The sequence below is a fragment of the Aphidius gifuensis genome, linkage group LG3 (genome assembly GCF_014905175.1).
Source record: "Aphidius gifuensis isolate YNYX2018 linkage group LG3, ASM1490517v1, whole genome shotgun sequence".
Taxonomy (NCBI): Eukaryota; Metazoa; Arthropoda; class Insecta; order Hymenoptera; family Braconidae; genus Aphidius; species Aphidius gifuensis.
The window spans coordinates 12,506,116-12,530,138 of NC_057790.1; the positions used below are offsets into that span (position 1 = coordinate 12,506,116).

The 24,023-nt window shown below is 30.6% G+C and overlaps 2 protein-coding genes across 4 annotated transcripts; both read right to left on the bottom strand.

Annotated features, from left to right (window-relative positions):
- Positions 1-675: 675 nt before the first annotated feature.
- Positions 676-9,205, bottom strand: LOC122851961 (probable WRKY transcription factor protein 1). 3 transcript variants are annotated; one of them, XM_044151497.1, is made up of 13 exons: positions 8,844-9,205; positions 8,681-8,771; positions 7,170-7,400; positions 6,886-7,025; positions 6,670-6,795; positions 6,252-6,606; positions 6,009-6,180; positions 5,834-5,933; positions 5,593-5,767; positions 5,335-5,460; positions 5,019-5,252; positions 2,001-4,941; positions 1,807-1,923 (listed from the first exon to the last, which is right to left on the bottom strand). In XM_044151497.1, exons 3-13 carry the CDS (start codon positions 7,252-7,254, stop codon positions 1,917-1,919), a joined length of 4,461 nt encoding a protein of 1,486 aa, XP_044007432.1. In that variant the 5' UTR covers positions 7,255-7,400; positions 8,681-8,771; positions 8,844-9,205; the 3' UTR covers positions 1,807-1,916. The 3 variants fall into 3 exon arrangements, with proteins under 3 accessions (XP_044007430.1, XP_044007431.1, XP_044007432.1); XM_044151495.1 differs by having other exon boundaries at positions 676-4,941; XM_044151496.1 differs by lacking the exons at positions 7,170-7,400; positions 8,681-8,771; positions 8,844-9,205 and having other exon boundaries at positions 676-4,941; positions 6,670-6,819; positions 6,886-6,987.
- Positions 9,206-22,795: 13,590 nt separating this feature from the next.
- Positions 22,796-23,703, bottom strand: LOC122851971 (ARL14 effector protein). Its single transcript, XM_044151513.1, has 3 exons — positions 23,420-23,703; positions 23,073-23,347; positions 22,796-22,990 (listed from the first exon to the last, which is right to left on the bottom strand). The coding sequence occupies exons 1-3, from the start codon at positions 23,447-23,449 to the stop codon at positions 22,915-22,917; spliced, it is 381 nt and encodes a 126-aa protein (XP_044007448.1). The 5' UTR covers positions 23,450-23,703; the 3' UTR covers positions 22,796-22,914.
- Between the last annotated feature and the right edge of the window lie 320 nt (positions 23,704-24,023).

The following is a 24,023-nucleotide window of genomic DNA, read 5'->3' on the forward strand; positions in this document are numbered from 1 at the left end:
TTTGTAGTCTTCATGAATCTCTTTGCAATATTTTCTATAACGCAAATTAAAGTATTATTGGCGAATGGCTAAGGAGTTAATTTAGAGTGCAAATTAACTTATTCCGTTTTATCTTTTTTCTTACCCATTTGTCAATAGATTTTCGATTTTATTATGGCAAATAAATTAATTAGTAATTTTTATAAAAATCCTGAAAGCTGTATAATGCTCTATTAATGAGTATGTTTGCATTGTAAAAAAAAAAAGCGATACAAGTCGCGCACGTTACCAGGGTGCTACCAGCGCCCTTCAATTATGCGGCGATCACATAGCGATACGTTTTTTTGAGGCAAGTTAGTCTTCCTGCACCCGAATTCGCAGGGCAAATTTTATACAATTTAGAGCTTTTTTTTGCCACTGATAGCGCTTATAAAAATTTTTTTATATATATTTCACATACAAAAGCTTCACAAGCGCCACCAGTGGAGGAAAAAAGCCCTAAATTGTAATGCCCTGCACCCGTATTCACGGGGCAAAATTGTTCTCATTAGGGCTTTTTTTTTCCGCTGATGGCGCTTGACAAAATTTTTTTTATATAGATTTCATATAGAAAGGCTTCACAAACGCCACCATCGGAAAAAAAACGCCCTAATGAGAACATCCTCTGAATACGGGTGCTGTTCGTCTTCTTGAACGGAACCATGGAGGTCTACATGGTATAGAGTGGGTATAAGGCTTTTAAATTTAAGGTTTAAGGCTTATACCCACTCTAACATGGTATAAAACTCCATGCCCCATACATAAAATCACCGTAGATTACAAATATACGACGTAAGATTATTGACGATTACATGAGATTTTTCAAGATTATTGTTGATCACAGAAGATTACAAGAGTACTTAAGATTGCAATAATTATACAGTTTTTTAAAAATCATTTCGGTAAGATTAATTCGGTAAAATTGATTATTGCGGCTTCTTTTCCCGATGTACACCAGATTATACAAGTGACTTCCTCCTCGATTTTTTTTTCTATTTATTTTTGACCCTATTACACAATTTATTTCATTACGTATAATTATTCTTCAATTATTCACATATCGTCATTTATACATCAATAAAATACCTATATTTATCAATAATATTTATTATTTATTACTCAAAAAATTTAAATATTGATAAAAATATGTGACAAAATCAATTAAATCCTATTTTCAATTTTTTTAAAACTATTTTCAGCTTTTGATAATTGAAATTTAGTTTTTAAATATAAAAACACCAAAGTCTTGAACGATAGAAAGCAAGATTTGTCAGACCTATATATTATTTTTACCTGGGCGCTATAAGTTGGAGAAGTCTGACAAGCAAAAAAAGTAGAAATATAATATTATATAAATATATTGTAGTATTTCTAATCTTCTTGTAGTCAAATTACGGAGATTCCGAATATGACAGAATTGTGTAAGAGTAAAACTAAATCCAACAGTCCTTTTGATTCATCATTAAAGCTACATGATCAGAAAGTCTTAATACTATGCTTTTTTGGATTCATTAACATTAGGGCTTGATGGCGTGTAAAGACCTAGTTTGAGTCCTAATTTATTTGGCTTTCTCGTAGTGCTTCTCTTTGGAAATGGACTAAAATTATTTTTTAAATTGTCCATAGTGGTGCAGTTTACATTGTTACTGAAATCATCACTCAAAACTTTTCTTGGTGTAGTTGAAGATTTTTCGAATGGTTTTGAATACTCTGATTGGTCACAGACATTTTTATATGTGACTTTCATTCTCTCATCTGTTTCATTTGGCGACGTTGATGATGATGCAGAAGTCAAAGAACTATTTATAAAATCAATACTATCATGCTTTGGAAATTTACAATTTGGTGATGTTGTGTCATCTAGATGAATAGAATTATACAACTGGTGATCTCTTGTTTCAATTTCTGAAATTTTTTGGTCCATAATTTCAGTATTATCAGAAATATATTTTTTAAAACTGCTTGAGAACGGATTATCATACCTTATTCCATCTGGATAATTTGACCGAGAACCTAATTCCGAACCACTCGTTTTGTCTTCAAAACCGTATCTAACTCGAAACTCAAGTGTTTCTTTCGACAAGATTGGTCGATTCATCCCATGCTCACACTTTTTGCCATTAATTTTATATGTAGGTGATCTGATAAATGGCTGACTGTCAATGGCACATTGAAAAGGCATAAGACTATCAAGTTCTAAATCTGTTTGCGGCGAATAAATTTTAGTCGAAATATGGGGCATATTAGATGTTTGTGATTCCGAATGCTGGTGAGATGACAATATTTTTGATGACATTATACTTAATTTTTCTAATTCGTTGTGTATATCTAGATTGCTTTCAGCCGAAAGATATGGATAATCATATTCTTCAATTGTTACATTGTTATATTGTTTGTCTGTATGAATTGATTTGTATTTTCTTAATAATATTGTCGAATCTTGAATCAATTTATAATCCTTATCTACTATTTCATTGAAACCATTTGATGTGTCAAGGGTGAAAATATTTGATGATATACTTGATAAATCTGATACATCAAATTCGTTTGTGTTTAAATTTGGTGATGTTATACTTGTTAATAAATCGATATTAAACTTTGTTGTATTAATGTCATAGTTAGGTGATAACTTTGACAATTCATCATTTATTTGTTTATCAATTCTTGCTTCTCTCATGGCTGACACATCATCAGACAGCATATTATCTAGATCAACTACATCAACTATTCCATTATCATTGATCAACGAACGTTTTGTGAGCTCATCATTTATTTTTGAATCAAATTCCGAGCCAGCAGTTAATTTCATTTGATCAAAATTATCAAAGTCAATTCGAGATAATTCCTTGCTTATTTCGTGTTCATTGAAGCCCATTTTTTCAAGTAATGGACTAAATATTTTTGAAATTTCTTCATTAATCGGGCTTATTGTTATTTCTTCAGATATATCTTCCAGATCTGGTATACTTTTTCGAGCCTGTCCAGTCAAAATTTTGTGCAGTATTACAGAGTTTTCTTGGATTATTTTCAGTGCTCGGTCACTATTTTTCCGGTTTTCACCTTGTCTACGTGGTTGAACTTTTGTCCAAACACCGAGTTTTGGTTCTTCATTATTAGCAGCTTCCATGTTCCCAAAACTTTTGCTATAATTATTTAATATACTGTCACTATTTTCATCAATATATATTTTAGGACGAATTTTATAAGTTTTTCGCAATTCAAACGTCAAGTCATTTCGTGAATGATCTAATTTTAACTGTGAAAAACCAGATGCGGAATCACTAAATGTATCTTTTCGACGTGCTTCCAGACTCTTTAAATCAGTCCAATCATGTTCATTTTTTCTGATCCTGTGACCATCACTTTCACATGCTTCAAGATGTCTCCAATCATCTAGAATATCACTTGAACATTTTTGAATTGTTGTTACTTCTTCTAGTTGTTTTGAAAACATTTGATTATCAAATTGCCTATCTAAACTAGTCCAACTTCTTTCTAGACATTTACCTGAATCACGGTCTTTGGGTCCTATAACATTTTGACAAATACCAAAACTATCAATGAAATTATCACTAGCTACATTCAAAACAGATAAATCACTTTTTTCAAATTGTTTATCAGCTGAACTTGATTTATTATTCATGAAATATTTCAGTTTATAATTTTTTTCATCATCAATTTCACCGATGCTATTAGGTGGTATTTCACTGTTATCTTCTAATTGAATAAATTCACTAATTAAATTTGATCTGAGTTTAAAATCTGTTGATAGTTTTGAAAAATTTTCACTGTCATTTTCTTTGTCAAACCTTGATTCCACGGAATTCGTTGTTAACTGAGTGTCTGGAGAGCTAGAATTTATTTTTTTAGGCATCATTTCAAAACTAGGATTCAATATTGAGTAAAAAGGTGACACAGCCTTGGCAATGTTTGGCGATTGATCAATATGGAATATATTATCTATTTCGTTACTACTGAATGACTCTGTTTGTAATGTGTTGACAGTCATGGGTATATAGCATCGGGGTCGATACATCAATGGTGAGACTGTTTCTTTTTCTTTGTTTATGCAAAATCTCCAATCATGCTCATATACTGGCTCTAATGACTTAAGTAAGTTATCCGGTGTTTGATTTTTTTTTGTCTCCGATAAATCAACTTTTATCAGCAGTTTCTGTCTATAATTAGAATTCAAATCATTATTACTTAATTTCTCATCATTCGAATTATTAATCAATGTATTTTGATTATCATATTTAGTTGATTTACTATGATCCATATTGCTATTATTTACACTCGTGAAATTCACTGTGTTAAATTGTGATGGAGAATATTTTGAAATAGAGAAATCATTTTCTTTCAATTTTAAATTATCTTTATTAATACCATTTATTTTTTCTTTACTTTTTAGCATGTAATTATTTTCATTTAATTTTTTCACTGCACTATCATCAATAAACGAAGAGGAGATTTGATTTATTGATTTTTTAAATATTTTGGTTTGAATTGGAGATTGAAATTCATTGGGATAGTCTTTGTCATCAACGCTCGACATTTTTATTTTAATATCATCGAAGCTTTCTTTAGAAAGCTTTCCAATCTGACTTGTTATTTTGGTGAGGGACGAAACCAAATCATTGTCGTCAAACAGATGTTGACTCACGGCTGGCTGGTCAACTGATATTTGTTTTCCACTGTTAGTTTGTGATGATTCCAGTGAAGAGATGTCATTAGAAAGAAAATAACAGTCGGACATTGAAGTTCGATCATCACTGTCACTTAAACTATCTGGATCATCACAGAGCTCGGTTGATCCACTACCACTGTCACTGTCAACACTATCAACACTGTCATTCCTCGAATATTTTGAATGTATAGTTTGCAGGTATTTCGATGATGGTGATTCAATTTGAACTGATGTTTCTAAAAAAATTAGATATATTGTATAATACACGATAGAGTACGTACTTATATAATAAATTAAATTAAATAATTCAAACCATTTTCATTAGTAGGTTCACTAGTAAGTGATTCATCATTCACTATTTCTTTTGAGTTTTTTTGATGTTTCCAATTTAACGACACGTTTCTGGCGTGAACTTTTGATGATATTGCACTTGACAAAGAACCCAAATGCCGTGATTTTTCATTAACAAGTGCACCTTTTCCAATCAACAAATGATTCATTGCTTGTGATGTTGATGTTGCTACGACTGATGGCCTTGAAACTGCAGCTAATAACAATTTTAGGTTAATTTATTTTAGTGAGTTACTTATCAAAAAATCGAAAAAAAATTACTTGATTTATTTATTTACCAGAAAGTATAATGTGAGCTTGTCGTTGACGTTCTCGTAATTTTGCATATTGCTGTTTCAAAGTGTATATATCTAGAGCAAGTTTTTCTTTGTCATGAATTGGATTTATTTGTCGCAATATTCGATCTAAAATATTATTATTATTATTATTATTATTATTATCATTTTTTCCCGGAGAAAAACATTGTGATTTTTGATGATCGTCCGTAGAAGAACGTTGAAGATCACAAATTTTTTTCTCGGGTTAGTATTGTATACCTTTTGTCGAACGTTGTGAAATTCCAAATATTGGTGTTTTAATTTCAAGTCGATTGTCTTCTTCAATATCTGTTTCATCACTGTCACTCAATGGTCTTGCCCATGATGTTATATTATAACGGTGTTTTTCTCGAAGATCAGTTATTCCGTAAAGAGGCCCCATGTTTACAATTGTCTAAGATCAATCAATTTTATCAAAAAAAAGTTTAATTATTTTGGTAATTAATTTTTTTTTACTTACGGTTATTAAATTATTCGTATCAGTCAATTCCAGCATTTCTCGGGTTAAAACACCCATGATACTGTAAAATTCGTCTGCGGAAGTAACGGTCATAACTCGACTAAAATTGAAATTTCCAAAAAGTTAATATAACTGAACAGATTAAAATTTTCATCGTAAAAATTTAAATACGTACTCTGATATTTCTTCCCAAATAGCTAGAGCTGTTTTAAGAAGTATATCACTGCCTTCAAGATAAATGAGATCCCAAATACCAAAAACTGTTTTTTGTGGCAAACAGTGACAAAATAAAGTCAGAAACCATTGCATTGTGAAAACATTAGTCAAAGGAGGCTCATAATTACTGCCTGCGATTAAAAAAAGAAAAAATATGTATAAATAAGAAATATAGTGTATATAATTTAGTAACAAAAAATACCGGTTGTTTTGTCTTTGTTGTCATTTAGCAGTGCCTCAAGATGGTGAGATAATTTAGGCAATTTCATACGCATCAAATCACAGAATACAGCCATATCAATCGACAAGCCACGAAGGTTATCGGCGTAATAACCTTCAGGCAAGACTTTGTCGATAAGATAAATCATTATCTTCAATGCTAAGCCTTCAGCTCTGTCAGTCACTTGAAGTATAAGAGCCGCCAGAACATTCAATCCTTGACAATAGCCAACTGATGGATTCCATCTGGCAAAACCAAGCAATACTTTTCGTAACACCGCCTGATTGTCCCGGCCAGTAGCACCGCAAAATAAACTACACCCAGTTCTATGAAGATCCTGAAAAAAAAAATTATTAACTTTCAGTTTAATTGAAAGAAAAAAAAAATTCTCAAAATTTACCTTCACAATTTGCGTGCTTAGATCCTTGTCATCTTGACTTGTTTTTTCATTAAAACACATCATTTCAGCTTTTTGCCAATCCACTCCACGTTGCTCCAAATAACGTTCTGCTAGGGTTAACCACAGCTATTCATGTAATTTAAAAAAAAACTTAATTTACAATCAGCGATAGATGAATTAATCACTGATAATAATCAGAAACAACATGAATTATACTTGTTTTCGAAATTCCGCAGGTATCCCTCCAGGTAATCTTGCACATTTTTTCATTGCATCGAGCCATTGTATATAGCCACTTTCACCAGGTTGTGCTGTCAATTCGCACAAATGCATTATATTCGCATTGGGCTCATTTTCTGTTATTGAAATTATCATTACTAGAATTTTTAATATTAACTGATTGTGTAGTTAAAGTTTAGATAAAAAATTTCATCAAATTTCGTGTTTATATATTGATTCACAATAACTCAAGAAAAAAAACAAAGCAGCAATATACACACCTTCCTCGTAATTCTCTTTCTGATATTTAGCAACATTTGCAGCTCCAACAGCAAGACTTTTTAATGAACTCAAGAAACTACTCATTCTTCTATCAAATTCTCCAATTTGTCGTCATCATTTTCACTTTCTACACCAGATTTTCTTTTTATAATTTTCGAATCATTATAATTCAATACATTATTGACATCATCTCTCTTCTATTGAATCTGTCAGTCTCTCCATGTCTCATTCTGCATTAAAAATGACAACTTAATTCTATACTTGTTGATAAACTATTTACAAAATTCATTTAATCAACTTTTTTAATATATAATCGTTTAGTTATTAATGCAATTAACAGAACCTTCGGTTATTAAATACGTCATATTTGAGTTATTGCGTATTTTTATAATAATTTAAAAAATTAATATTATAATTTGCTGCTAATTAGCAATCAATTCTCACAAAACGACGAATCTTTAATCTCCCACATCTTCGAGGGGAAGTCACTCCAAAATTTAGTATACATAATACATCAGACAACAGATTCCTTGTAGTCATACAAGATACCGTATGATTACACAAGATTTTCTTTTTTTGGTAATCACAAATTCACAAAGATTCCCAGTAATCTCTTATGTTTAAGTATTTAATGTATAATTAGTATAGTGCAAATTTTAAAAGTGCGCTTGAATACTTACTGAATAGATATGAAAAATAATAAAATAAAAAGTAAATGAAGTTACTCTCACTTTTGCGCCAAAATGTAAGAAATAAAACAAATAATGTCACTAAATATGCGCGCGCATGTGCGGCCCGGGCAAGAGATTAGACAGGTTACTAAAATTTTCTGTAATCATATCAAGATTACATAAAATCACCCTAGATTACAAATATAAGACGTAAGGTTATTGATGATTACATGAGATTTTTCAAGATTATTGTTGATTACAAAAGATTACAAGAGTACTTAAGATTGCAATAATTATACGATTTTTTTAGAAATCATTTAGATAAGATTACAATTGGCTATTAAGGATTCTTTTCCCGATGTACACCAGATTACACAAGTGACTTCCTCCTCGTGCTGCGCTTTACTGTGATGCACATATGTCACACAGAGAATTTTAACTATATTCTTAATCAAAATCTAACAATAACTAAAAAAAAAACAACAAATAAAAGTATGAATTTCATAAGTTCTGATTATTTATTATAAACTAAATTTAATTTTTTTGACTACTATTATCAGCTGTCTCAGAATTATTATTATTTTTTTGTCAGTCTTGCAACGGGCCTTCGATACGGAACATGCGCTCAAAATGAATTCTTAATAAAATACAACAAATATTTTTGATTAAATCTGATTAACTCAATGTATAATAATTATATTCAATAAAGAAAAAGTATCATTACAACTAAATACATATTTGTTTTCCTATATATTGAGTAGTTAATTGAAAAATTTTACAAATCATGTGAGATATATTATTGATTTGTACATTACGTGCTCGTGATGATGTATACATACCTATATATTATTTCATTCTTGCATTTTACCTTCGATATAGTTATATTGATTGCTCTTCAGTGCGGTATTGTTTTGTCTATATTCTAGAAAGCTATAAGAAAAATATTGAGTTTTCTTTATTTAATTTTAGTTTTAAACTTAATTATTTTCATAGTTTACTTACGTTGAGACTGATACATAAGCACTAAATCACTAAAAACTATGATCACTAAAATGAATGACAATTTAAAAGTTGATCAAATATTTTTAATGTAGTTACATTAATGACAGCTCATTTACTTGATAAATAATCAGTGACAAAATCAGCTGGTTTTATAAAAGGACGGAGGAACTTTTATGATCGTGGAGGTAACAACTTGCGTGCGCTGTTTTTCTACCCCTTATTACATTATAGTACGCAAGCGTCCTTTAAAGCATTTTAAGCAATATTTGGTAAAAAGAAAAAAAAAAATCCTTTTTCTAAAAAAAAACTCATAAGTAAGTTGTGTATTTATTTGTTTTTTTTTAAATTTATTATATTGTTATTTTATTGTCCATATCAATTTTAATTAATATTTCCTTTTACATGAGTTCTTGTCAAGTTCAGTGTTAAGAGAATAATTACGATAGGGTCCAGAACAAGTAAACTCACGACTAAAATTTGTTATAAGTGGAAAATAAACTAGTGGTACTGTGTGAACGGTTGGAGGATACTCTCCATAATCCATTGACGTACTACGATAGCGTAGATTGACCTTCGTCGATTTAGTTTTTGGATACTCTTTGAATGTACCTTGATGAACAAAGAAATTTATTCAGACAAATATTTTTTTTCTCAAAATTTAAACTCAATTATACTACTCTTAAAATAATGATTAACTTAAATATAGTTATTCAATAATAATTTACAAATTTTTGTTCAAAACGCTTGTTTTATTTATTTTTTTTTCTAAAAATCGTTCCTTTTCTAAGTAAATTTAATCATTTTTGATTGACTTTTTTTTTTATTTTAATAAGAAATACCTGGGCAACGAAATTTCCATGGTAAATTATAAGTAAAATAAATTTCATCTGTTCCGTGGTTGGTAACTTCGTATGTATTTTCACGGTAACTCTCCATTGCACCATATTTATTAGTTAAAGGAAAATTTACAGCCATTCTTAATTTTATGATATGAACTTATCACTTCAAATATAACCCGACGAAGAGTTGATATTTCCAAATGAAACTTGAAATAATATTAAAAACACTATTGTCATGGAAACAATGATTATTGTCTCTGGCGGACCTACCTAATAGACACCCCAAATTCGAATTCACATCCGAAACAGATCTGCACCCGTATTCACGGGGCAAAATTATTCTCATTAGGGCTTTTTTTTTCCGCTGTTGGCGCTTGACAAAATTTTTTGTGGGGTATTACGTGTGTTTACCTCACAAGTGCGCATGATCCGCGTATTATATTATGATCCATATTTTTATGGTGTATTTGTTGGTAAATGAGTGTCAATTTATTTATTGTTAATTAATTAATAATTATTATAAATTGGGTTAATTAAATAACGAGACAAATTTTAAGATGTTGAGTTCTTGCCATTTTATTGAACACTAAATATTATTTATTAGAAAGTTAGCTAAATGATAAAAAATATAAATGATTTTCGAAGTTAGCCAGTAGAGGCGTAAGTGTGGGCTCGAGGACCACCACATTTTTTTATATAAATTTCATATAGAAAAGCTTCACAAACGCCACCATCGGAAAAAAAACACCCTAATGAGAACATCCTCTGAATACGGGTGCTGGGGGGCTATTCTCGAATAAATACGAGTCGACTCGTCACGACTCGTTCACACGGATCGAGGTCCGCAGTCCAATTCACAGGGCAAATTTTTTACAATTTAGGGCTTTTTTTGCCGCTAATGGCACTTGTAAAGATTTTTTTTATATATATTTTACATATAAAAGCTTCACAAGCACCGTGAGTGGTGAAAAAAAGCCCTAAATTGTAATGCCCTGTGAATTGGACTGCCGTGAACGGATCTCAGTTCGTCGCTCAAGGCAAGATCGGCAGTCCAATTCACAGGGCATTACAATTTAGGGCTTTTTTCCTCCACTGGCGGTGCTTGTGGAGCTCTTGTATGTGAAATCTATATAAAAAAATTTTTATAAGTGCCATCACCAGCAAAAAAAAGCCCTAAATTGTAAAAAATTTGCCCTGTGAATTGGACTGCCGTTCACGGACCTCGATCCGTGTGAACGTGTCGACTCGTATCATTCGAGAATATCCGGCCAGGAGCCTGATTTCAAATCCGATTCGTATCAGGGAGTAACACTTTTTTCGATAGGGTTCAGATCGGAATCTGCACTGTAGAAAGTATCAAACAAAAATAAATTTTTGTACAAAAAGGAGAGTCAAGTATTCGGAATTATTATTATTATTATTATTATTATTATTATTATAAACCTACAAAAAAAGAGAATATCAAATAAGTCAAGTACAAAAGTACTAATTTCTTTAAGGCGTTACCAGTGCTGGTAGAAAACAATTGCTGAAATTTTTGTAGTAAACTCTTGAAATAACAATACGCAATCTTGAATTTTTTGTTAATTTTGTTGTAACTACTTATTTTTTAATTAATTGTTGAAGTCGACTACTTTTTTAGAGGTTAAACATAGGTTCTTACGGAGAGCCAAGTTTAGTTTTCCATTACCTGGTTAGCCATTTTGAGAAAAACAATTACAGATTGACCAAAAACTAGAGATTTATAAAAGAAAAAAAAAGGAAATTTTTGATATAAAAATCAATAGGGCTTTGAGACCTTTTTATTTTACAATAAATAAAAATAAATTTTTGTCTTTGTCTAAATACTTGAGTGGAAGTGAGAAACAAGATTTTCTCCTTCTTTTTTATTTCTTTCGCACTCATAGAAATATTATGTTTCTAAACGCCATCCGAAAGAGGTCTCTAGATATGCGCGGGTAACACCTTAAAAATCATTGACCCATTGAATGGTCTTAACTTTTGACAAAATTTTATACTTGACCCCGCCCGGTTTTTCCCAAATAAAGTTTCAAGCCTACACACTTTTAGAATTGTTTATAGTATTGACGAAGGATCATATCTATTGATACATATGTACATCTTTAGTTTCATATACCATGCAATATGCATTATTAGAGTGGGTATAAGCGGAGTGAAGCCATAGATGATTTACCTGGGAAGTGACGGAAACAGACGGAAATCTCTTATACCTACTCCATACGGTGAACTCGGAAGTGACGGAAACCTTCTTATACACACTCCATACGGCGAGCACAAAATGTCGGACTAATAAAACCTCTGTGGCTTCACCATGAAGAATAGAGAACAGGAGGACGAACTCAGCACCCGTATTCACAGGGCAATATAATTTAGGGCTTTTTTCCTCCACTGGCGGCGCTTGTGAGCTTTTGTATGTGAAATCTATATAAAAAAAATTTAACAAGCGCCATCAGTGGCAAAAAGAAGCCCTAAATTGTATAAAGGCTTGTGGCACTAGCATAGTTTTTCGAACAAGTTCTATGCCATAGTGCATTTATTACCAGAAACAACTGACTTTTTCAGTGATAACTGGGAATAATCTAGATGTTTCTGGTAATAAATGGACTATGGCATAGAACTTGTTCGAAAAACTATGCTAGTGGCCACACGCCTTAAAACTTGCCCTGTGAATACGGGTGCCGTAAGCTAAAAATGTGTATAAAAATCGACTGGTGAATTAGTTTTAAAATTTATACAAAGAGGGCGAAATAGCGCTCTTGGACCACCCAACTGACAGCTGCTGAGAGTGTGTGTTTTGTTGTTTATCAATGTTTATTATTATTAATTAATAAATAAGGTGATCATTTTAATTATTTATTATTTTTTTACAAAATAACAAATAAAAATAATAAGATTTATAATAAAAAAATTACTAATAAATTGCCAACAACATAAAATTGATTGAATGCACAGTTTTTCAAAATATTATGTTGAATTAAAATTTTAAAATATTTAGTGAGAAAAATATGTTGATCGTGCAGGTATATGATAGTAATTGAAATTTAAAATATAATTGTTAAAAGTTATTAAATATATAGGGTTCTGACCTATTCACCATGGCATCTGGTGGCCGAATAGTAAACTATTTCCAAATGGTCGGAATCATAATAATAATATAATACATACAGGACATACCAACACATACAAATAGTGGAGTGGTGTGAGTCGTAGCCAAGTGTCAAAATACGTATACAGATTTAATATTATAATAATGATTATAGATAACAATAAATAAATTGATAATTAAAAAATGAATGTCGAGGCTGGTATTTGTTCAGAGCGTATAAAAAGAACTAAATATATATATTCAGTAGAGAATTCTATCAATCTTACTGGAAAAAAATTTTAATTGAATATTTCATATATTTTTAAAGCCCAATAAATGCCTAATCAAAAACAAAAACTTGGAAACAGTAGACTGTCTGTTATTGTAGAAAAAATTTATTAAAAATGATCCATAATAATATGATAATAATATAACACTCAAATAATACTGTATTTATTATTCAAATAGAGCGCCAAAAACCATTTGGAATGCGCCATATTGGCACACGGACACGGTGAGCGTGTGTAGGTGCTACTAAACCCCGCCCAGATATGCTATTTTTCGGCACCCGTATTCTCAGGGCAAATTTTATACAATTTAGGGCTTCTTTTTGCCACTGATGGCGCTTATAAAATTTTTTTTATATAGATTTTACATATAAAAGCTCCACAAGCGCCACCGGTGGATGAAAAAAGCCCTAAATTGTAATGCCCTGTGAATACGGGTGCGGGTGTCAGAGATTGAACACTCGGCAGATTGAACACTCAAGAATTGAACGTTCCTAGATTGCACTTTCAAGAATTGAACATTCCTAGATTGAACATTCATAGATTGGACATCGGCAGATTGAACACCCCTGTCGGTAAATAGCCAAAATTGAATTCTCATATGGTAAATCAGTTTATTTTAGTTATTTCAACATTATAAAGATGTCGTTACCATTAGCATTTTGGTCTCTATAAAGAAAAATTGGCCGTATGGGCTGGTACCCAGGCTGTATAATTTTTTTTGTACATATTTGTACATTTGTTAATTAAAATAAAAAAAATCTACAAAGAAAATCAATTTGGAGTATTAATCAATTAATTTAGCTACATACTTTTCTTCGCTATTTCTGTCATAATTATATGATTAAATCAGTATTGGCAAATATATCTAAGAAAGGGATGTAACCGAATAAAGTAATTCGTAGTCAAGAATCAAGATTAAGGTCAGATCCCTATTGTTGAATAAAAAAAATATTAACTTCACATATTGATATGATCAACAATGATAAATAAAACATTGCATCTACACATGTAAAGATACCGTTTCATATATTATCACACGTACGTAACTACTACACAACTAAAAGTGGCCCAAGCTCTGAAGCAGAGCAATCTACTGGCCAAAATAAAACTAATTCACCTTCTTGGTTTTGGTAGCGTTTTTGGCACGATAGCCCCATTTAAGTTCGTCCGTCTGTTCTCTATTCTTCATAGGCTTCACTCTGCTTATACCCACTCTATGCATTATACATTAAAAGCGCCCCTACATTTTACTTTTCGAACTATTTTACTGACGTCATTTTTTGCCGCTCACCAATGATTTCAGAAATATTTGAAAAAATTTTTTCACATATTTCTCCGTAGAAGTTAATTTTAAAGAAATTCGGACTAATCATGGAGAAATACAAAGTAATCGCGGAGAAATATTTTCACGAGTGGTTGGCTAAGTATGATAGTTCAGTTTTTTTTTCACAAATAAAGTGTCAAGTATTTGAAATTGTCACTAATTGTGAGTATATTAATTAAGAGGTGTTACGTCCATATATTTAATACTACTATATTGCGCATCGCCTATGCTTTCCCATAAGTGGAACGCTGGTTCCTCAAACGGTGCAGACAATCTCTCTGTCGCAGTCCTTAGAAGATTTAGGCAATGACAAGAGTGGGGATTCGGCTTCCATACATGCGCAATGAATTTGTGTGCGTATTATTTCTGTATATGTGTTGAGCTATTCCGAGTTCTGCCGAATCCCCACTCTTGTCATTGCCTAAATCTTCTAAGGACTGCGACAGAGAGATTGTCTGCACCGTTTGAGGAACCAGCAAAATCGAGCCCCATGCGCAATATAGTAGTATTAAATATATGGTTACGTCTTGGTATTAATATAATTAATAAATTAATTAATTAATTAAATATTTAGTAAATTCAAGGGCATATAAAATACCGAGTAAGCAATTAAATTTTTTCCTTTTATTTTTTAAATTATTTTTTTTTATTTTAGCAAAATCAACATTTTACCTTTTCTCTCAAAATATTATATTTTTTATTTTAAATTATTTTTGCAAACCGTAGTTCAAAGTCACCTTAGCTACTACATATTTTACATCCGTTGACGTTACAAATAATTCTCTAAGTAAAATATTAAATGCTGACTATCGTGGGACAGGTAAAATATAATTGGTCAAGATGTTCCCATTTTTAATCATCCCTACTTTTTAATCTAATTTTTATGGCAATTATTATTTTATAATTTAAGGAGCTTCACTCTTGCGACAACTTTTGTTTGGACAATATCTAAATTAATTATCAAATTTAAATTTTATAAATCAAATCAAATTAAATAAATAATATAAAATCAAACGAACTTTTACGTTTCTAATAAATAAAATTTTAAAAGTGAATTTAAATTAAATAATCTTTGTACTAAAATTATTATTTATTTCCTTTATAAGTTGACTGTTCCTAATACTATAAAATAATTGACTGTGACATTTCTCGGGGGTGTTGTTTTCTGTGCTTCGAGTTTATTTTACCGTTTGGATTATTCGAGATCCAGATTGACACGCTCTCAACAACAATTGTTTCGGATTATTCTTACATCAAGGTACATCTACAATCATACACATTCCCTCCTAACCCGTTACCCTGTAGGGAATAACAAAACAAGAGGATTTTATAAAACTAAGTTAAATATCAGGCTCATTAAGTTATATTATTTTCAAGTTATTAGAATATTATTTTTCTAGTTAAACATTCTTCTTTTTTTTTTGTTATTTCATAGAAAATATGAATTAATTAGCCTGGTACGTAACAGAGGTGATACCAAAAAGACAAGAAGAAAATATATTTTTGACGAATGTAATTAAGTCTAAACTATTGAAAAAAAAAATTTTAAACTTGACCCCACCTGATGTAAAATATATGTTTCGAATACTGAAATTTTATTTGGGAAAAACCAGGTGGGGTCAAGTTTAAAATTTTTTTTTAAAATAGTTTAGACTTAATTACATTCGTCAAAAATATATTTTCTTCTTGTCTTTTTGGTATCACCTCTTAATTAATATACTCACAATTAGTGACAATTACGAATACTTGACACTTTTTTTGTAAAAAAAACTTTGTTTTTTTTTTTTTTTTGTTGATCTCGAGATATCACATCTTTTTGTACAGTAATAACAATTTATTTATGCTGTCAAAGTAGTTTGGAGGTTATGTCATGAATATAAACAAATAATAATATACTGCAATGCAGCCAAAATATAAACACTAAAAAAAAGAGAAGTTGTAAGAGAGAAAAGAGAAACGATTGTAAAGTTTCACCGACTGAACGGAAGAAATGTAGTCGATTTGAGAAAAACGCAAATACCGTAAATATCAACTATGCACTATATATATTAGGGTGGTTCTTATTTGGGTGATGGCAAAATTTTCATCGTGCCGCCCCCTAATATCGTTGAAAAAAAATTTAAAAAATTTTTGGGCTATATAAGAAATTTTTATTTTTATCCTAGCCGCCCCCTGTAAGAGGGTGAAGTTTCCCATTTGAAATACATGGGGTTTTCTTAGACGTAAGAATCGATCTAAAAGCGTCAATTATGCATGGGAAAAATCTTTTATTATATTAAATCATCGAGAATGAAGTCTGCTTTAGATAAATAAAAAAAAATTTATATGGGTCATTCCATAATTTTTTTATTACGCTAAAGTTTTTTTTTTTTTGTTCGATTTCGCTAGTTTTCAACGTTTTCAATATAATATGAGTGTTATAACATTATATTTTATATATTTGATGAAAAAAAAAATTCCAAATAAAAAAATCTATGGGTCATTACACGTAAATTTATAAAATGGGTCATTTTTTACACACGTTTCATGTATTACAAATTATAAGTTATAAAAGACTACAAATATTGAATTTTCAAATTCGATTGCATGATGTGTATAAACCATGGAGTTGAATAAGAAGTGTGAGCTTTGCCTTTTTACTGCAGTCCAATTCACGGGGCAAATTTTTTACAATTTAGGGCTTTTTTTTGCCGCTGAAGGCGCTTGTAAAAATTTTTTTTATATAGATTTTATACATACAAAAGCTTCACAAGCGCTATGAGTGGTGAAAAAAAGCCCTAAATTGTAATGCCCTGTGAATTGGACTGCTGTGTTGAAGCATAGGCTGTCGCTGAAGCCTAAAATTTCGGAGTAAGTCAGTTCGAAACTGCTGACATCAGCCCTGCACCAAAAAAAAAGACAGAACGAAATATTCTTATTCACTCTAGCCTGTTCATCTATGTTTGAATACCTCCTTGGGCTATTCATGTGTGGTTTAATTACGGAGGCTAGGAGCCGAGAGGCTCAGCCGCAGAATTGGATTTATCCCCCAAAAAAAAAAAAGGTTCATAACTTCTAAACTAATTGTCGTAAAGACTTCGGATTTGGCTCAAAAGAAGCGGCTCTGGAAATTCTATCGCCCCTAATAAAAAAAAACATTATCTATTCGGCCATTTTTTTTTTTTCCCAAGAAACGAAAAAAAAAAAAATTGTGTTTTTTTTTTTTTTTTTTGTTGCACGAAAAATACTATTCGTACGATAAAAATTCATTCGAAAAAGTTATAGAATTTTGAAAAACGATTATTTTAAGTCTAATATGAAACCTCTGCGACTACTCTGTTTTGAGTTATAGCTTGTGCCGTTTTCATTTTTTAGGCAAACGATAACTCATGATGAAATGGTGTTAGAGACTTCATATTAGGCTTAAAACATGCGTATTCGAAAATTCTATCGCCTCTCCGAAAAAATTTTGATCTACGAATCATATTTTTCATAAATATTAAAAAAAAACCGTTTTTTTTTTTTTTTTTAAATTAGTTTTTTTTAAAAAAAAAAAAAGTGACTGAACAGATAATGCTCTTTCTCATGAAGGGCGATGGAGTTTCAGAAGACGCGTTGTTTGAGCCTAATACGTAGTCTCTACTACAATTTTATCAAAAGTTATTGCATTCCTAGTTTTCGAGTAATTTCTGAAAAACGCTCTAACTTTCGACAAAATCGTCCTAGATACTTTGTATAAGACTTAAAAAGCATGTGTGGTAAAATCCTACAACTTTTAGTCGAAACTTTTTTCAAAAAAAATTATAATTTTCATAAAATAGTAAAAAATAGAATTTTTGAAATATTTTTGTCTCTTTTGTTTCAAAAATAGAAAAAAATTGACTATTGGAATCAGGATAAACTCCTTAAGGGGCGATAGAGTTTCAAAAACCACGTTTTTTGAGCTTAATATGAAGTCATTCCGTTGATTCTAACAGAAGTTAGAGCTTGCCTTAACTTGAACGAAAAAAAAAAAAACGATTTTCAGAAAAATAAAAAAAAATGTACTATTATTGTATTGTTACTTTTAAAAACCATTTAAGAGATAAAATTTAACACGACCCTAGCCGGAGTATTGAAAATTTTTAATTTTCAACGGTAACGCGGGCCATACGCCCCACCAAACGTTACCAGATCTTTTTATTAATATGGATTAATTGATCGAAATATCCAATAACATCTTATTTTTTCTGATTTTTCAATAAAATTAAAGGTCATCTTATAACTCAAATTGTCATTTCTTGCAAATCTATTTATAATTTTTTTAAGTTGAAACAAAAATTTTAATTTTAAAGGATTTTGTCGATTTTTCTCCGAATATGAGAATGCTTCGAAATTTATACAGTAGATTATTGAAATACTAATACATTCTATGTAATTTTTTGGTAATTGTTTGGATGCTTGTTATTTTTTTATTAATTATCAAAGTTGGCAACTTTTACCATAGGCTATTATAGAGAATGCGACTTTTGTCAAAAAAAAGTCCATTAAAATAGCAATATCTCTAATCGACAATATGACAATGTAAAAAAAAAAATATCGGGTTATAAAATGAGACAAGACAAAACGTATGGACAAAAAATGAAAGAGGTTTGGAGCTTAGTTTTTTTACAATTAATAATTCAAGTAAAAAAAAATAGGTTTTGATCAGGAATTATTAAGAAATCACTAGAGACCTTTTGTGGATGACTTAGAAACACAGTATTTCTATGAGTGCGAAAAAGACAAAAAACAGAAGAAAACTGTTGTCTTACTCTTCGATTTAAAAAATCGGCAGAACCTCTTAACGTGCTTTCAATTACACCCTTTTCAAGAATTAAATAGACAAATAAATCAATTAAATATTATCCAAAAGTTCCTTTCAAATACATTAATTCATTCTACTATTAATACATTCTAGTCTAAATTAATTCCACAGCAAATTATTTTATAATCGATTGAAATATTTGAGGCTAATGGCTGAGGAATTAATTTAGACTACGAGTTATTTTATTTAGTTACATCCATTCCTTAGATACATTTGCCAATAGTTTTTTTTATAAATTATCAATGGAAAATGTTGCTAAGAAAAGAATGTAATCGAATAAATTAATGCGTAGTCTGAATTAATTTCTCGGCCATTTCCCACAATAATTTCAATTTATTATCAAAAATATGGCTACGAAATTAATCTAGACTGTTAATTAATTTATTTGCGGCTTTATTCTTTCCTTAGATACATTTGCCATAATTAATTAATTAAAAAAATATTTGCAAACGTTGCCGAGAAAAAGATGTAACCAAATAAGTTAATTTATAATCTAAATGAACTCTACAGCCATTTGACACGATAATTTCAATTTAATATAGAAAAAATTGCTGTGAAATAAATCTAGACTACGATGTAATTTATTTGGTTACATCCTCTCCTTAGGAACAATTGCTTATAGCTTCTTCATTAATTAATCATGGCAAAAATAGCTAAGGAAAGGGTGTAACCAAATAAATTAATCCAAAGCCTAGGTTAACTTTACAGCAATTTTTCCTATATTAAGTTAAAATTATTGTATCAAACGGCTATGGACTTTAGAATTTAGATTATAAATCAATTTATTCTCTCTTCGTTTTCATATTGATGAAAGATTTTTAGAAGTTGATCGATCTCTATAGTCATAGTGATATCAATTATAAAAGAGGTTTGAAAACAGTGACGGAGTTGAGAGCCGTCAATGCTGCTGCTAAACGAGCTGTTTGCCTGTTTGATGAATACAATTCAATAATAACACAAAATGAAGATCAAAAGCGATTTGTCATACAGATTGGGTGCGTTCCGTGGCTATCCAGTCCGTACGAACTTCAAAATGGCGGAGTTTGGAAATATTTTGATCCTTTGTTGTGGTAGACCTGATTTTTTTCATTTGAAAATAATCTGATCAAATTTGACGTTAGCCAATTTATTCGACAGATTTGAAATAATTAAATAGAAACTCTGTCAACTTAAACCTGAAAAAAATAGTAATACTTAATATTTTAAGTTTTTATAAATCTCTGGCCTTCTCTTTGGCTATAGTGATGTATCATAGTAACTTTTAACATTATTAGAATTTTCATTTTTTTCGTCGCCATTTTGAAGTTCGTACGGACTGGGTAGCCACGGAACGCACCCAATGTGTCAGAATACCGTTTCCTGATGCAAAAAAAAAAAAACAACGGTCATGTAGAAATTAAAAAAAAATAAATAATTCGAAATGTATAAATAAATGTTTTTTGTTTTTTTCATTTCAAGACAATATTTAATATTTAATAATATTAGGAATAGTTTAGAGTTAAACGAAATTTCGTGGAATGACCCATAGATTCTTTTATTTTAAATTTTTTTCTATCAAATATATAAAGTATAATGTCATAACACTCATATTATATTGAAAACGTTGAAATCTAGTGAAATCGAACAAAAAAAAAAAAAATTTTAGCGTAATAAAAAAATTATGGAATGACCCATATAAATTTTTTTTTTTTTATCTCAAAGCAGACTTCAGTCTCGATGATTTAATATAATAAAAGATTTTTTCCATACATAATTGACGCTTTTAGATCGATTCTTACGTCTAAGTAAGAAAACCCCATGTATTTCAAATGGGAAACTTCACCCTCTTACAGGGGGTGGCTAGGATGAAAATAAAAATTTCTTATATAGCCTAAAAATTTTTTTTATTTTTTTTTAACAATATTAGAGGGCGGCACGATGAAAATTTTGCCATCACCCAAATAAGAACCACCCTAATATATATATTACCGCAACGAAAAAATCTAATTTTTTTTTTTAAAAAAAAGCTCGGCATCGATTTATGGGATCATTACCAAACCTCAGCATCCTCATTGAACTCTATCATATTTTAATTAAATTTCTAAAAGATTAGGGACGGAAGGGGACAAAATATTCGATGTATAATAAGGCACGGTAGTAGTAGCTCTCATCATCACACATATTCGCATCGACGCATATATATTTCTTTCTTATACTTGACTCGAGGCACTACCGTGCCTACCGTGCCTCTTGATTAAATCTTCTTCTTGAAAATGTAGTTCACAAACGTCTTACTTTTTTTACAATTATCACATTAGGGTTGAATGTAAATCGGTGGACGAAGTTTGGGCCCGAGAGGGTGCGCATCTACATATGGTGTGGGGTAAAGGTAAAACACACATAAAAACATGCGCCTTTATCTCACCTACTACAGTCTACAATGGATATAAAAAAAATATTTTCAGTGCCCCCCTGTCCAAAATATATTCACTATACTGGCAAGTTCTTGGTAGCATGTGTGTATGCATGGAGGTTAACATATACACCTCCATGGTATGCAGTCTATCTGGATAGACACACACATACTACCATAGCCAAGAAACATAATAATTGAATATCCTTCAAAATCCGTTGTAGAAAATGATCATTGAGGCCTTGAGGGTTTAAATAATCCGAAGTACAAACTGATAGTAAATTGAGTAAAATCGTATAGAAACTTTTTAAGCTAGAGAAGAAAATATGTGTTCAGTCCCTATACCAACGTGTTAAAGTTGTTAGTTCGACATTAATTATGTAAAAAAAAAACTTGTGTGTGAAATTCTGAAAACCCTAGCGGATGGCTCGACTCTCCAATGTAGCACTCAGTCGACAGCGATTTGACAGTCATTCGACAGCATATATAAAACGTAATTTACGAGCACCAGATACTAAAAATGAGTTGGAAAAATATGAAATAAATATAAAATTATAATGAGAATAACTTAAACTGACTGAAACCTTGACTAGTACATGTATTTAATATTAAATAAGAGATTAAATTATACACGGTAGAGAGGTTAGATTGACAATATAGTGATATAAAATTGAAAAAAAATTATTTTGACGATTGTTTATACTTTAAATGCTCAATTATACTGTTAATAAATAATTATAAATACATTACATTGAAGTACAAATCGATGACAATCATTGATTTTATGTCGGCCCGTCAATTGTCGGCTAACTGATTACAACCTTTTTTTCCTTTTATCAATCTTCAGTTTTGGGTAAAACTGTGTTTTTCTTTCGTGTTGGTATTGGAAAACTGAACTTGATTCTGCATAAGATCATATGTTGATGAATAGTCAACTTTCACGGTCATTAAATTAATAAAAATTAAAGTAACAAAAAAATTTTTTTTTTAAATCAAGACTATATTGTTATTTCAAGCATCTACTACGAAAATTCCAGCAATAATTGATAAGTACACTTTCTACCAGCACTGCTAACGCTTCAAATTTCTTTGTACTAAATAACTTTAAAAAGTCCGATAAATCAACTAACATGTAATATAAACTGAAAAAACGAATACAAGATTAAAAAAAATATATAAGTAGGTACATGAACAAAAAATTGTTGTATGTATATTTGTTTTCTAATTTTAATTATAACTAAATAAGCTTACAAACATTTTTCCTATACTTAAGTTTACCATGATAAGCTTTTTTTTTAAAGACTGTTGTTCTTCTGAATAACATCGCTTCCTTCGTTCTCAACTGATTCATAAGCCCATCTTCGAAGTTGTCTATAAAGAATAAAAAATACTTAAGTAATGGACTATCACAAGGCAAGGCAATGACGATAGTTGGATGATAATAATAAATTACCTGCATTCGTGTGCACATTTACGTGATCCACATTTCGAGCAAGGAAAATGACATCCAGGACAATCGACTTTCAAGCAATCACACAAGTTGGTACCAGATTTAATAAAAACTCCAGACTCATCGAACAGTATGTGTTTGCGACTTCCCGGGTACAAACGACGATGTAATTTACGTTTTTCGCGTTCACTGCTTTGTGGATCAAAGTCTCGTAAGAATTTCTTGGCTACATTGTCGGTCTGTCGCTGCTTATTTCTGTAGCCACGTCCAGATCGTTTCTGAAAAACAGTATTTTTACAATTTAATTCCAATCGCAAACAAAGAATCTATTCATATTTTTCAAAACTTACATTGTTGTGAGTATCATCATCATCAGCCATATTCAATTACTTGATTGAGTTTATATTTTTGCTAACAGATTTCAGGCCTCACTTTATTTTGCAAATCTCAAAAGAAATTGAAACAAAAATATCATCGTTCCTACTCACTACATACGTTGAAGTAAATAACGCGATCGAAAATTGACCAAAAAGAAGAATAATATTAGTATTTAGAATTTATATCCAACTGTCAGAAAACTGAGTATGGAGTGTAATAAATACTGTAATTGGAGATCTCTAGTCTTCTGCACCCGTATTCACAGGGCACATTTTATACAATTTAAGGCTTTTTTTTGCCACTGATGGCGCTTGTCAAATTTTTTTTATATAGATTTCATATACAAAAGCTTCACAAGCGCTGCCAGTGGAGCTTTTGTATGTGAAATCTATATAAAAAAAATTTTACAAGCGCCATCACCGGCAGAAAAAAGCCCTAAATTGTAAAAAATTTGCCCCGAGAATTGGACTGCTGGCTCTGCACCCGTATTCAGAGGATGTTCTCATTAGGGCGTTTTTTTTTAGGGCTGTCATTCGTTCTTATCATGCAGTCCAATTCACAGGGCATTACAATTTA

Excerpts from the sequence above, each read along its gene's own strand:
- LOC122851961 (XM_044151495.1), bottom strand. The coding sequence starts at position 7,254 with ATGAGTAGTTTCTTGAGTTCATTAAAAAGTCTTGCTGTTGGAGCTGCA. Across the intron at positions 7,026-7,169 it reads GAAAGAGAATTACGAGGAAG|AAAATGAGCCCAATGCGAAT; the intron begins GTGTGTATATTG and ends TTTCAATAACAG. Across the intron at positions 5,934-6,008 it reads ATTTGGGAAGAAATATCAGA|TCGAGTTATGACCGTTACTT; the intron begins GTACGTATTTAA and ends TTTCAATTTTAG.
- LOC122851971 (XM_044151513.1), bottom strand. The coding sequence starts at position 23,449 with ATGGCTGATGATGATGATACTCACAACAAT. Across the intron at positions 23,348-23,419 it reads ATGATGATACTCACAACAAT|AAACGATCTGGACGTGGCTA; the intron begins GTAAGTTTTGAA and ends ACTGTTTTTCAG. Across the intron at positions 22,991-23,072 it reads AAATGTGCACACGAATGCAG|ACAACTTCGAAGATGGGCTT; the intron begins GTAATTTATTAT and ends TATTCTTTATAG.